The sequence below is a fragment of the Propithecus coquereli genome, unplaced genomic scaffold (assembly GCF_000956105.1).
Source record: "Propithecus coquereli isolate 6110/MARCELLA unplaced genomic scaffold, Pcoq_1.0 Scaffold117, whole genome shotgun sequence".
Taxonomy (NCBI): domain Eukaryota; kingdom Metazoa; phylum Chordata; class Mammalia; order Primates; family Indriidae; genus Propithecus; species Propithecus coquereli.
The window spans coordinates 714,753-729,702 of record NW_012135747.1 but is presented as its reverse complement, the minus strand read 5'-3'; the positions used below and the strand labels follow the sequence as shown (position 1 = coordinate 729,702).

Genomic DNA, 14,950 nt, shown 5'->3' with positions numbered 1-14,950 from the left:
TCGAACTCCTGAGCTCAAACAATCCGCCCGCCTCGGCCTCCCAGAGAGCTAGGACTACAGGCTTGAGCCACCACGCCCGGCTGAATGTTTTCCTCTTATCAATGGAATTTCAGATCCATTATACAGAATCTTGAGTGTATGCTCAGAATCGTGCTCGGCGGGAGCACTAGCGTTAGGAATAGAGAGTTTGAGAAACACACAGCTGTGGTTGGTGAAAGCGGGTTCCGTGAGCCACAGAAGGCTCCACGTATGACGGGATCCAGCCTCCTGCCTCACGCGCAGCACTGGAGAGGGTGGTCTCATGCTCGCGGAGGCGTCAAAGGAAGTCCCACTGCCTCCCTCATGATCCCAGCAGAGAGGGAGAGGTCCCCCGGGATGCCCCACGCCCTGCTCCATGGTCATGTGCCATTGGCTCAGATGTGGCAGATCTAGCGGGAGCGTCCCAGTGGGTGATGGGCTCTGCCCTGCATCTGGCTTCTCCTGTGTGTGGTGGGACAGGGAAGGCCAGGCCCTGAGCCCCTCCAGCCCTTTTCTAGGCCAGGGCCACATGCCCAAGTGGGGGACAGAATATTGCACTGAGTGAGGCAGAAAGGCTCAGAGAGATGGGACTTGCTGGGGAGACCCACAGCCCTGTGATCCTTCAGTCTTAAGAGAAGACATTCTTTCTGTTCCCTGTACCTACGCCAGTGCCTGGCATGGAGGATCCCCTGCCCTTGCTAACTGGTTTAATGAATGAGCGAATGAATGAATGAATGCTGGAACCGAAGCGTAGTGACCAAGTCTCTTCCTTCATTTTGTTCATAAATAACAGGCTCCTGAGCAGGAGTGGCTTACCCAAGGTCACACAGCTGGCTGGGGCAGTGCTGAGCAGTTGGGGATTACGATACGATGCCCTGACCCATGTAAACTTCACTCTCTCGCCCCTTTATTTCAGGGTCCCACTGGAAGACCCGGACTCCCAGTAAGTAATTTTCATTTCTTCTTTCCTTCGTATCTCTTTCACGTGTTCTTTCTCAGTCTGAGGGCTGGCTAGGTTGGGTGGGGAGTTTTCCCTTAGGTATAGCAGGGTGAGAGACCCCTCTCCAGAGTCTCTGATCTCTGGCTCAGGGTAAAGCCCACTCTTAGCTCCTCCTCCTTTGAGACCTGGAGAGGGCCCTGCTGGAACATCTTGAGCCTGCAGCTGCAGCTCTCGGTTTCCCTCCTGGGGCCCCCAGCAGGTGGGTCACGGCATGCAGACCCTTCCAGTGCTGGGACTGACCTCCAGCCTGGTGGCCTTATGGTGGGGGACCGGCAGGGCTGGCAGCCCACTGGCACGGTGAACATCCTGCATACCAGCCAACATCCAAACCACCGTCCCACTTTCTCCTGTGCCCTCTGGTAAAGGAATGGACTCAAAAACGTTGTTTTCCCCCGATTACCATTTCTGAATTCTAGAAAGTCTGTGCCAAGTAACCATGAGCACTTTAGGACAAAAGTAGAAATAATACTAATAGCCATCTCTTATTGAACCCTGCATAGGTGCCTGGCACTATGTTAATCATCCATGATACATTTGATTTGTTTAGCCACTGCATGAAATGGGTATTATTCTACATGTTTTATAGATGAGGAAACTGGGACTTAGAGAAGTAAAATACCTTGCCCAACTGTAGACCTGTTGGAGGCCCATGCCATCACATACATTCCATATTGCTGTTTCTGGAGGTCTGTGCCCAGATTTGAGAACCATCTTTAAAGTCTTCGGAGACATTGCTCCCTGGAGTCTAACCTGGGGCATGGATGAGTTGAGTACTGGATATGGGTACCGCAGGCCCTTGGAAGTGGGGTGGCACAGGCAAAGTGCTTCGCCAGCCAGTCAGAGGGCCGAGGTGGCGCACGGGCGTGACCTGGGGCTGGCAGCAGCTGCCCTGTCTCCCTGCACCAAAGGCCACGTCCTGGGTTTCCAGACCCTTCTGTGCACCTCTCATACCTAGTTACTCCCCTTTTACACATGAATTATACTGTAAGCTTTTGACTAGTCCAACAGCTTCTAAAATTCATGCCCAGTGGTGACTTTCTTAATGAAATGCATGTGGGAGAACGTTCAGCCTGGAAAACAGAAACTCTCGCAGTACGTGAGAGCCCCAGCGCAAAGGAGGACGGGCGACTCCGCCCCGTGAAATCCAAGGAGGGGAAAAATCAGATGACGGAGGGGAGCGTGGGCAGACTCTGTTTTTTCTTACACCGTCCACCTTTAAAAAGCATTTAGAGCAGGGGCCGCGCACATACTTTCCAGTCTCCGGCCATTCCACGCCCATCCCCAACCCGAGCATTTTATGGCCAGGACTGCAAAGAACATTAGTTTTAAAAAAGAAACCAAAACACACATCCTGAAATACCATTCAAAAGCCCAAGAGTGAGCGGACCGTGAGGATGTCACAGCCAACGATCGGTACCAGCCTGGGGCTCTTCGCAGGCAGAGCAGATCTCAGACCCGCCAGTCGTGGTCCTGCGGATGCTTCTGTGCAAAGGGACCTGGGAGTGAGACAGAAAAGGATTTGCGGGTGCTGGCCCCTCGCTGTGCAAAGCAGAACGTGTGGAGTACAGACGTGCTTATCGAATTCACTTGCCCGTGGCCGTGCTGGGCTTCACACTGGTAGATGCCATTGACTCAATGCTTACCGAGGGCCAGGCACTGGACGCAAGCTTTCCAGAGACGGCATCTCATGGGATCCTCCCAGAATCCCCTTGAGACAGGAGTTCTCATTCCCCCCAGTCAACAGAGGCCAATGTTCAGAGAGATTAAAGAAACACGGTTGGCGCTTATAACCATCGCTGCTACCCTGTCATTCCTTAGCAAAGGCAGAACGTTTTACTCACAGGCACCCCTGGTCCTGACCATGTGTGTGTAGCCAGAGTCTAATTTCAGAGATGAATGCTATTCTTGGGTGCATCCCACGTATTAATACATCTTGGGATGCTAATCGTCCCTCGAGGTATTTTGCCTTAGTGAAGTCGGCAGATGTTGGGTCACCCAGACATGCCCACCCAGCTGTCTCCTGCCCAGCAGGCCGGACAAACACCATCTTATTGTCTGCACCCCATTGCTTTCCATCCTTCCAGGCTCCTAGCAAACCCCAGCCCCACCCCAGACTTTATGATGTCTGCATGCGTAGGATTGCAAAAAAATATTTCTACCAAAACGGGGAGGAACAAAACTTAATAAGCAGATTTCCAGAGTGAGAAGATGTAACTGCTGGCTACAAAACAAAGCAGCTCCTCCGAGCATCTTAAACTCGTGATTCAAATAAGTCCACGCGGTTCATGGTCCTTCCCGTCAGTGCTGGAGGTGGCCGTGAGGGCGGAAGAACGGAGAAAGACTCCGTCTGCAGCCTTCTCGAACACGGGGCCGGGGGAGCAGCGCTGCCCTCCAGCTCTGGCAGAGACAGACCTAGGGAAGTGATCCGCCCATCTGTCACATGGGAGCTGCCAGTGACATTGCTCTGTGCCTTGCCATGGAGCGTGACGAAGATGAGGCACATCCTGACCACCAACGGGATGGATTGCAACAGCAGAAGTCTAAGGGAACAAGGGATGTGGAGTCACACAGGGAAACTGAGGCTCAGGCTGGGGACCAGACTCTCACTTCAGTGCTCTTTCCACAACACCATGCCTGAGTGCAGATAGCCGTAGGGGTGGCCACTTGCTCAACAGTCCTCGGGCAGCTTAGGGAGTCCATCCATACGATGCTCGGGCCTCACGCGGGTTGTGGTCCCAGCTGCCCCTGCAAACGGCCTAGCAGTGCCCCGAGGCAGGTGCACACCTAGCCCATGGGATCCTTCATGTCTGGCCTGGTTCCAGCTACATCTGATTGTTTCTGCCTCCTTCATCATCAGGGGGAAAAAGGTGCCATTGGGATGCCTGGACGTGTGGTGAGTTGGCCCATTTGTACCCGCTTGGTGGCCACTGCCTGGCCACTGCTCGCTTCTCTTCGCTGGCCTGTCCTCTAAACCACGGCCAGGTGCTTTCTGCCCCAGCCCCCAGGAGGGGGCCAGCACTCTCCTTGCCCAGGGCCCCAGTCTGCCTCAGGCAGGGACAGAGAAGAAGAGAAGTTTTATTCCAGTTTTTCAGACCTCACAACATGGCTTTCCTTTCCAGAGAGCTGCCACAGCCAAGGAAAAATCCGAAAGTTGCAAAAGCAAAGTTCTTTGCCGATCACCTTCTGGGTGACGGGCTGAGGCCTGAGCCTTGACATTGGGAGGACACCCACTCCATCCCTCAAGGCTGGCAGCTCACCCTCGGATTTGTCGCTGCGCCTGCAGCTACCTCTGAGTGGAGCCAGCGTTCCTGGAGGTGCCTTCTGTAGACAGAGATGCGCTAAAAGACGTGGAAACAGGGCTGGGTGCCAGCTGCTGCCTCCGAGTCCTCACGAGGAGGCTGAGTGTGAAAACGCTGAATGTTTCCAGCTGAAACATAAAGGTGGAGAAAGGGAGATGAGCGTGTTCCATAGGGACAGTGTTTCCCAGCAATGGGAATGCAGGCACCAGCCCCTGAGGGCCCAGCTTGGGGATTATGGTCTCCAAAGGGCTAGAAAGGCGGTGGCCTAAGGCAGTGACAGCCATGACAGCCATGCATTGGCCTAACCACCGCTCAGCCTGGTCTAGGACTCAGCCAGGGCTGCTCTCCCTGTCTGATGCCTAACATCTCACCAGCCATGGCCTCTGCTCCCAGGTCCTCGTGTCTTTGTGGCTTCCAGCATCCCACCTCCTGGGCGGGAAGTGGCCTTAGGCATGGGTGTGGCATCCTTAAGTGAATACCTAGTGTCAGCAGATCGAAGCTAACCCTTGTGAATACTAACTGCATGCCAGGCCTTGTGCTGAGAACCTTATACACATCAGCTTGTTCAGTCCTCATAAGAGCTGCATGCGGTAGGCACAATTTTCACTCCCATTTTTCAGATGAGAAAACTGAGGCTCAGAAGTTAAATGTCTTTTCCAAGACTGCACGGACAGAATGTGGCTGAGCAGGGACGTTAACCCAGACAGCCAGACTCCAAACCTGTGCTCTTGACCCTGGCAGTGTCATTCCCAACCCACCCCCACCCCCACTGGCAGCTCTAAGGATAGCCTGATCTTTAGGATGAAGCCCCAGAGGCCTGGGGCATCTCAGAGTTCAGGATAAGTGTTCCATGTCACAGAGCTTGGAGCTCCCCAGCACCCACCCAAGGCCTATCTTTAGGGAATGGAGGCTGGGAGCGCTGGGCCACCCACCTGAAGCTCCCCCACGGCTTCCCAGACCAGAGCACCGCGGCGTTTCTGCCTGGCCCTGTTGCTTTGCTTCAGTTCTCTAACTCGAGACCCTGAGTCCACCCAACTAGTCACAGGGTCCTGTACAGAGCAGGGAAACCTCAGCCACGCTTTCCTGGGGGCTTCCGGTGTGTGGGCCTGAGCCCGGCACACTCTCCACCCAGCTCTCTGAACCCCAGTTTTGTGGATGGGGACACTGACACTCAACGTACCCAAGCCAACTGTGGGACCCCAAAGTCCTTGCTGCCGATAGATAAGCTTCGGGAGCCTCTGGGAAGGCTGCAAAATGCAAAGCGTCCCCTCTCAGCCTCCCCCCTCCTGCCCTCCTTGGGCCTGTGGACATTGCAGGAAGTGTCCGTCACAGCAGTGGGGGACGAGGGAGTGGAGCCACAGGCGCCTCCTCACTTCCTTCTAGGCGAGCCTATCTTCAGGCCACTTTGGGGCTTTCTTGCCACTGGTGCTATTTTAAATGTGACAATGGGCCCATTTGGCTGCCCAGTAGGGGTGCTGGCAGAGCCACCTGACAAGGGCTGGGGTGGCCAATGAGTGTGAAATGCCTGGGTCAGTCCTGTGGTTCAGCACAGGTGGCAACACTGGCCTGCTGGGAGCTGGGTGGGCTGGGGCTGCCACTGGCCACTGTGGGCCGACACCCAGTCTCCTCTGCATCACTGACCCACGCTCCAGCCTCCAGCTGTGCCCGTCCCTCCTTGTCCTCCGTGTTCCTCCATGCCACCTCCCTCTGCCTGCCTGGCCAGTCCTAGTGACCTGGGGCTGTCCGGATTGCAGAGCTCTGTACTTGGTGCTCGGTTGGAGCTTCAGACCTCCCAGATGCCACTGTCACAGCACAGTCCCTGGGAAATTCTCCCCATCCCTGCCCCCACCTTGGATGGCCCCAGCCAGCTGGGGCCGTGCCTTCTGGAGCAGATTTCCTGACCCAGGTGGGGTCCCATCTGTCTGTCTCTGTCTCACACACAGAGGCACACCTCTGAGAGAGCCCCTTGCGGCCCCCGCCATGGTTCCTCTCTGTTATCTGGCACAGCTGGCTGGGACCGGCTGCACGGGCTAAGGCAATAGCCTTCCGCATGCTGTGCTTGTTGGACGTGGGACTGTCATGTGTCAGCATCTGTGTTTTGTTTTGTTTCTTATTTCACAGTGATTTGTTTGGTCATTGTGCCATGAACATGGATTCCTGTGTGTCTGCCTCTCACTCATCCTCTTTCTTTGTTCTCTCCCCCCCACCCCCCTGCACCCTGTGTCGCATGTGGCTGTCCCAGGGAGTGAAGGGCCAACCAGGCGAGAAGGTGAGTCCACGCTTCCCCTTCTGCCCTTCACCCGGCCTCCTCTTCCACCCACGATGGCTTCTTGGTGGTAGCCTCTGGGGCCTCCTCCCACACAAAGGCCCCGGCAGAGGGTGCCGGCCAGGCCTGCTCTGTCCTCGCAGCCTCTCGAGGCCCCGTATCCTAACAGCTTCCACACCATCGGGCAGGAGTCTGGGATTCCTGGGCTGTGGTCCCAGCCTTCCTGGCTGAGTGGGTGTCCCCTGACTGCATGTGGCCTCATCGCTCTGATCCCCAGCCTTAGGCAGTCACCCTTCCCCAAGGCAAGGAGAGCAGAGCTGGAAATGCCTAGGGGGACCCCGGGGTTATGGAATTGAGCCCCCCGGGGAAACCAGAAGCCCAGGAAGCCATCCCGGAACCTCAAGGGGTTCCTAAGAGAGTCCAGAGCCCTGCATATCCAACCAGCTCGTGTTACAGATGAGGAAGCTCGTGTGAGGGCCAGAGAAGGGCTGGGGCTGCCCAGGGCCGCACAGCAACGGCGATGAGCTGGGGCTAGAAGCCAGACCTCCTGGTGCCCAGCGCAGTGCTTCCTTGCCCTTGCCTGCAGCATTTCTGCACTAGTGCCTCCCGTCTCCAAAATAATGATCGTAACGACAATAATAGCAGCTCCCACGTATTAATCACAAACTGTATCAGGCGCAGTTGTAAGTATTTTGTCTCTGTTTCCCCAATTAACACTGACACAGCCTTTCCAGGGAAGCTTTAATATTCCCATTTCCACGAGGCACAGAGAGGCAAAGTCATATGCCCAAGGTCACACAGCTAGACAGAGGCAGAGCTGAAGAGGAGCCCCATTGTGGTTGACTCCAAGGCCAGGGCCCTAACCACCATGCTGTGCTGTCCTCCAAGTGGAACGAGACTGTCAGCCCCACCTGGCAAGGGGTTAGATTGCCCAGGAGAAAAGGCACAACCTCTTCCAAGGATCAGGCACTGTTCTAAGCACTTTACATTATCTCATGAAATGTTCACAACCACCCTATGAGACAGGTGCATGGATTATCCCTGAGACAGATAAGGAAACAGACACAGAGAAGTTAAGTAGCTTGCCCAAGCTCACACAGCTGTAGGGAGCAGAGCTGGGCTTCAGTTTCTCTTAACTTCTACACCACCTAATCTGGTATAAAAATTATTGTATCGTTGCAATGGCATAAACAGTTAGTAATTCAAAATCACCCTTCACCTGCATGTGAGGTTTGACATTTTACAAAATGCATTTTCCATAAGGGCAGCAGAGCAGCTCTGAGCACCCCCGTTCACAGAGGAGGTATGTGGCTGAGAGCAGTTCCAGGACTTGCCTGGCCGAGCAAGACCTTAAACTCAGGCCCTGGGCTCTTGCCCTGCCCTGCCTGCCTCCGCTGGGAGGGGTGCCCTGCTGGTGGGACGGGCATCCTGCAAGGAGTCCCAGCCCTTCACCTCCACCCCTGTTCCATACACACACACACACACACACACACACACACACACACACACACATGGGCGCGCACAGTATCCATCTAGCGAGTTCAGCCACCCTTAACGTCACTTTGCACTCCCAGCCCAGCAGCATGGCCTGCCGTCCTCTCAGGGCTGAAAGTCCTGCCCGGCCTTAAACCCTCGTGTCATTCTCAGCCCAGCACTGGGAAATCCAGGCAGCTCAGGCTTTCATTTCCAGGGCTGCTGGGTCCACAGAGCACGTGTGAGTCTCCTGTCCCCACTTCCTGTTTCCACAACCCTGTGCTCAGGGCAGGTCACTGTTCTCCAATTGCGGAGTGTGCTGGCAGAGGGGGATTTGGGGATGGGGGTGGGGAGGTAGAGGGAGGTGGGGCAGGGGGCTGAGGGAGGTTGGAAAGTGTCCTGAGCAGGGCATGGGGCGAGCCCTCAGGGCCCAGACAGCCATTGCTAAGGCTCCCTTCCCTCCTGTCTCCCTCTTACCCCCCACCATGCCAATGAATCCTGTTCTGGCCGCTGCCTCCTGCCTGGCCTGGGGACCCACCGCCCTCCTTCCCCTGGACCCCATACCCTGTGCCCTCGCTCACCCCCCTTATCCCCTCCTTCCTGCTGCTCCCCTGCCCTTCACAACCCTTCTGGAATGCTCCCTATGCACCCATCTGTGTGTCCTCTGCCCTGAGTCCGTCTGTCCTCCCTCCAGTCCTCCTGTCTGGTGAGGCTGAGGTGAGGCTGGCGTCCCCTCCCGCCAGCCCCAGCCCCTTCCAGCTCCTTCCCTCCTGCTCTTCTCTGCCCCCGCCCCCATGCTCCCTCTCCCCCTCTCTCCCAACAGGGGGTCCCCGGAGATGCTGGGCTGTCCATCATCGGTCCCCGAGGCCCCCCTGTAAGTTGTTTTTGTTCTTCTTCAGGGTGCGGCGGGGGATGGGTGAGTTGCTGAAAAGGGCTTTTGGGAAGGGCGAGGGGACAGTGAGTCCGGCTGTGCCTCTGGGCGTGGCAGCCACTGCCTGTGATGTGGCCAGCCCGACCAGGCCTCAGTGCCCATGTGGATGTTAAAGCAAGCAGCCTGACTAAATATACCTAAATTACAGCCTCTCAAGCGAGCGGGTTCTGAGGGGCCTACCCTCTAGCCACACAGCTACAACAGCTGGGAGGCGGCCCTGCTGTTCACAGGAGGAGGGAACAAGTGCCCACCCCTCTCTGACGGGTGCTCCAGCCTTCCCGGGAGCAAGGAGCCTTCTGGAAGCCCACGGAGCAGATACTGAATCTGGGTTCGCTGGCCCAGGCGCCTACTGGGCCCAGCCACCCCCACCCCCAAAGGCTCCTTTCTGTGTGCAGTGCTGGGTCCCACGTATTAATCAGCACCCTCCAACCAGCACCCTCCACCCAGTGACCGGGAGCCTGGGAAGATCGGGGAGGTGTCCCCCAGATGTGCTGCCTTCCGGACGGAAAGTGGGGTGTGGGCGATGAAGCCGGCACGATACCGGGGCTAGGGGAGGAGGACTGGCGGTTTTTCCCGGAGTGTTCAAATCACGGGGCTTTGACCAAATCACCAAACATCAGGGTGGAAATGACCCCCGTGATGGTTAACACAACCCTCTCAGAAGGGGAAACTGAGGCCCAGAGAGGGGTAGGGGCTTGGTCGGGATTAGAACCCAGGAGCCCTAGCACCCAGCTTCCACCACAGCAGAAGGCCGCTGGCTGCGCATTCAGCTGGGCACTATTCCTGACCAGCCACGCATGGTGGGGGGCGGGGAGCAGAGACCTAGCCTCCGAGAGACTGAGGCTAGCCTGATGCGTGGATGAAGCCCAGCCTGCCTGTTCCGCTGCCTTCCACGGAGAGAGCGGATGGAGCAGGAGCCTCTTCTACCCACGGCCAAGGGAGAGGGAGAGGTCAGAGAACAAATGGCTAAGTTGCGTCCAAGGGAGAGGGCTGCAGTGAGCTGAGTGCCCAGTGCCCAGAGCCCATCTGGGAAGGCAAGAGCTAAGGCAGGTGAGCCAGGCTGGCAGACAGGTCAGGCCCTGGGCTGAGCAGACATGGCCCTCTCAGCAAGGTGTTCTTCTGGGGTCTGACCATAATGATGACACCGAAGACTGACCACTCAGCACTTATTCTGTGGCAGGCCATAAACTAAGACTTTTACACATATTAACTCACTTAACCCTCGCAATAAGCCATGAGGTAGGGACTGTTGCTGCCTCCATGGTACAAATGAGGAAACTGAGGCACAGAGAGGTTTCGTGGCTTGCCCAAAGTCATAGGGCTGGAGTGTAGCCACACTCGGAGCTGATCACCCACCAGGCCGTGTGGCTCCAGGGTCTGCCCTCTGAACTCTGCTGCTGGGATGGATCTGCCAGGCTCAGTGTCACTGTCACATGTGCTCCTGGGCTCACACCGCAGCTGCCCTGATGGGCTTCAAGCCTCCCATGTACTTGGGGAGGCACAAGGCAGATGCCCTGAACCCACTTGTTCCTGACGAAGGTGCTGATGAGAAGAAAGAATACAGTCCCCGGGTTCTAGCATGGAGGACCAGGCCTGGGGTGGGCCTGTCAGGAGGACAGGGGAGTCCCACAGAACATCTACCTATCCTTTGGCCGCCATCTCTGTCTGCCTTCTGGTCTCACTACAGGTGTTCTATTGTGTGGGTCCACTGGTCCTCTCACACCCTTTCAGCAAATCATGTCACCAGTCTACCAAAAAGTTGTTGAAAAGGTTCCACTGCTGGAAGCGTGCTTGGGGCAGTGGCCTCCCTCAGCTCCTCCAGGCTTCAGCCCTGCACGCGTAAGCCTAATCAGAAACAGTCCACTGCACTGGATTTGAGCCAGTGGTGAAAACTACCTTCTACTCCGGTAACAATGATAACTTCTGTTTCCTGGGCATCTATCATGTACTAGGTCACCTTCAGACTTCCTGACCTAGCTGTGAGGCAGGCCCCACTGGCCCATTTTACAGAGGAGGAAACTGAGAGTTTCTTACCTCACCTGTGGTCACCCAGCTAGTAAGTGCTGGAGCCTGGGTTTGGCCAGGTCGGCCTCATTGCAAAGCCTGAATTCTTGCCCCGACACTGCTTCCATGCTTGAAGCTGTACTGTTTAAAGAGGATATTTAGTTCAGGAGAAAAAATTCTTCCCGTGGGTGCTGCCTATGTTGACACTTGGAAAGGTTTTATGGCACCAGGAGTCTTGGCTGAGCCCAGCGTCCTATGACTTTGTCCCCATCACCCTGGCAGCTTGGGCCTCCCCTGCTGAGTCCCCACTAGACAGCAGGGCAGCTGTCAGCTCTTCCTGGTAAGCCAACCCTGAGCTCGTGGGAGCAGGGGACAAGGGTGAGGAGACAAAGGGTCCGTTTGTCCTTAAAGAGTAGAGGTCAAGCGAGGGCCCCTGGCACCTGGGGCTGGTGGGGAACATGTGGTTTTCCACTCAGCAAGGAAGGGCCCAGAATAAATGCTGCTAATAAGAACCAGCCTTGCTGCTCTCAGGGGCCACCTGCCTCCCCTCCTGGAGCCTGATAAGTGGTCTAAGCAAAACGGGGGCCAGCCGAGCCCTTTGGAGAAGGAGAGTCACATTCCAAGGAAGAGGAAGCAAGATGGAGCAGAGTGTCCCGCCATGTTGACTTTTGAGGGAGCCCCATTAAACCAAGGAGGAGGCTGGCCCCAGAGAGGCTGGCCAGCCCCACAGGCACTGGGCAGGTGATCTGCCAGTGCCCAGGAAATGCCTCATCTCAAAGGCAGCTCACTCCCTCCCTGAGCTGGATCTCCAGCCCTCATCCACAGGGGAGCACCCCACGCCAGGCAGACACACCTGCTCAGTGTGTCTCAGTTCACTCCTTCATAGTTGTCAGGAACCCGGTGCACGCTAGATGCACCCGCAGCCTGCTGGCCCCTCCAGGCACACGCTCTAGTGGGAGAGACCAGCAATCACATGCTCCATCACAGTACAGACAGTAAGCGCTAAGGCAGGGCATGGGCAGGGAACCCTGGGACACGGAGGAGGCACTGGACTTGGGCTGGGGGGAGACAGGCAGGGAAGGCTTCGGGAAGGAAGGGATAACTAAACCGCAATCCAGGACCTGTGAGGAGCCCAAACACTGTGCTCAGGTGCTGGGCATTGTCCCGAGGGCTGGAAGAGCCCTAGGTTGTGCGAGGCTGATGAGGGATGTGGTCACATTTGCAGTTTAAGAAAGTCATCTGAGGCTGCAGGTGGGGGCTGGTTGGAAGGTGCTTGCAGTAACCAGAGCCTGGACTGCAGCAGAGTCCTGGGTTGGGTAGGAGGGGTGGACCGTGAGATATTTCAGAGGTGGAAATGATGGGATTTTGTGATGATAGAAGTGGGTGTTGAGGGAGAAGCAGGAGCTCAAGATGACGCCCCATTTCTGACTTGAGTACAGAGCGCCCTTCCCCAGAAGGGAGAGCAGACCTTGCCGGGGGAGATGAGTTTAATTTGCGCGTGATGAATTTGAGATGTCTTCGTAATGCCCAAGGGGAACTGTCTGTGCGCTAAAGGGTCAGAGTGTGAGTGTGCTAGAGCTAGTCCAGATGGCTCACGAGAGTAGACTGTGCATACCTCCTGCCAGCTGTGTTCAGTGACCTTGATAGCTTGAAACCAGCTACGGGGAGAGCATTTACACCACAGCCATGGCAAGTGCTGTGCAAAGCAGTACTCTCCCCCCACCAACCCAGCCAATGATTACATGTTTGCCAGCACAGGGTCTTGTGGGTCGGTATTGAATTGGGGCGAGGAAGGCCAATGAGGCAGGCTCTGGGCAGATATGCAACTGACCCTGTTCCAGGCATCAAATAGGAGGGAAGGGGACTCCCCAATGCGCTCTTTCCAACCAGAACCTCCTGTCTGTGCTGTCTTACCCTGAGTACTTGCAGGTAGAAGGAAGATGGGGAGGAGGTCAATATAAAGCTTATTTCCCTTGTTCTTGTATAGAAGGATGTAGTGCTAATCCATAAGTAAATCTACAGATAAATCTGCTAGCGATAAATTTAACGTGATTCTAATCCTAGTGCATTTTTGATGGGGTTGGGAGTCCAACAAAATAATATTAAGTTTTATTTGAAAGAAATAAGCTTGTAAGAATGTCAGGAAAATTCTGAAAAACAGAGTAAGGGGGACAGGAGAGGAAGGGCTAGCTGTTCTACTAGATATCAAAATGTATTATAAAAACAGAAAATCAAAACAAACTAATGAATAGAACAGAACAGGGAGGCCAGAAATAAAGCCAAATGCAGATGGGAATTTGGTACCTGATACAGTCTACATTACAATAGGAAGAGAAAGGTAGATTGTTCAGGAAATGACGCTGTGGCAACTGGCAAGCCATGTAGAAAAAAGTAAAATGAAAGAGTTATGTTTTTTTAAAAGCTAAATTTCCATCCTTATATCAGAATAAATCCCAAATGAATAAAATACTTAGATGTAAAACGTGAAACCATAAAATACAAGGACAAAGCATGAGTGAATGTTTTGTAATTCTGAACTGAGGAAGGACTTTTCAAAACATGACACAAAACCCAAAAGCCATAGGAAGAGATAAAGTTTGTCTACTTAAATGTAAAACTTCTCTATGGTAGAAAATATGCCATCAACAAAATCAGAGACAAATGCCTAATTGGAAAGAATATTCACAACATACATGACTATCAAAGAGTTATTGTTCTTGACAAAGAGCTTTATTCAAATCAGTAGGGAAAAAACAAATAACCTAGTAGAAAATATTGGTAAAGAGTGCAGACAGGCAGTTTACCAATAAGACCAGCCAATAAACATTGGAAACGATGTTTAACCTCAGGACATAATTGAAGAGAGATAAATTAATATCCAGTTCCAAGTCTCCCCAAGTGCCTTCCCCAGGCCCAGCCTCTCCGGGAAGTAGAGTCCTACTTTCCATTTGGTCAATGACAACATTCTTCCCAAGATCCCTGAAAAAGCATTGGTTAGCCCTGGACTTGGCCCTGGTTAGGGAGATGCATCCTGCGACCAGGGCAGGCTCTGTAATTAGCAAACCGTGTGATTATCCCTACCACGTAAATATTGTCCCTAGTGGGACTTGAAGATGTTTCTTGGAATCCTCTCCTCCTGACCTTTTCTTCGGGCCTCTAAGCATCCACAGAAGTTTACACTGGGAGGTTTCAGAGATTACATTGCACAGTTTCCAGATTTTCTCCTTAGCGCTATTCTTAGCCTCACTTATCCTTGAGAGGAGAAAAGCCGGGGGCCCTTCCAATATTTGAGTAGCATCTCCTCCTCTTGCCCTTTTGGATGCCTGACACTAGCCCACCCTGAGCCTGCAGCAGACTTAGCTCGTGCCCTGCCGAACCAGCGCACCCCTCCTGTCAGCAGGGTCCCCATCCCACCCGGCCAGAGAAGCTGACGTGTCCCCTGGGCACAGACCATTGGGCATGCCTGTCCGTGGTTTCAAGGAGGACCCAAGCAGCCTGGAGATGTTTCAGGGTCACAGCAGATGGATCTAGAGAAATCTTCCCCTGCATAGGATCAGATTCTGGAACTACTGCCTGATAAGGAAACCTTCATTGACCCCAAGATATATTGAGCTCAAAAGAAAACTTGCTTTGTCCTAGATCTTCTCTGTTCAGTTCAGTTCAACAAAAATCCATTGATGGCAGCTACCATTTCAATAGGCTTTACAAACATAATTGGAGGTCATTCAGTGACTCTATGAGGTTATATGAGGCCATCCTCGTTCTATAGATGAGGAAATTGAGGCGCAGGGAGGTTAGGCAACTTGCTCAGAGTCACACAGCCACTGCTGGTGGAAGCAGAATTAGAACGCAGTCTGCCAGACTCAAAAGCCCTTGCTTAGGAACAGATTGTGGCCACCTCAGCCAAGGGAGAGCCCATGCTGAGAGCCGGACAAGTGTGTCCAGGAAAAGCAGGTGAG

At 54.4% G+C, this 14,950-nt stretch overlaps 1 protein-coding gene across 3 annotated transcripts in view; it reads left to right on the top strand.

The window, feature by feature from the left end:
* COL13A1 (collagen, type XIII, alpha 1) overlaps window positions 1-14,950 on the top strand; it is a 148,962-nt gene that overhangs the window by 66,319 nt on the left and 67,693 nt on the right. For 2 of the 3 annotated variants that reach the window (XM_012658664.1, XM_012658673.1), the window contains exons 4-6: window positions 935-961; window positions 3,876-3,911; window positions 8,880-8,930. In XM_012658664.1, the coding sequence (XP_012514118.1) occupies window positions 935-961; window positions 3,876-3,911; window positions 8,880-8,930 (114 nt within the window). The remainder of the gene's footprint in view (window positions 1-934; window positions 962-3,875; window positions 3,912-8,879; window positions 8,931-14,950) is intronic. The other variant, XM_012658683.1, reaches the window with a different exon arrangement.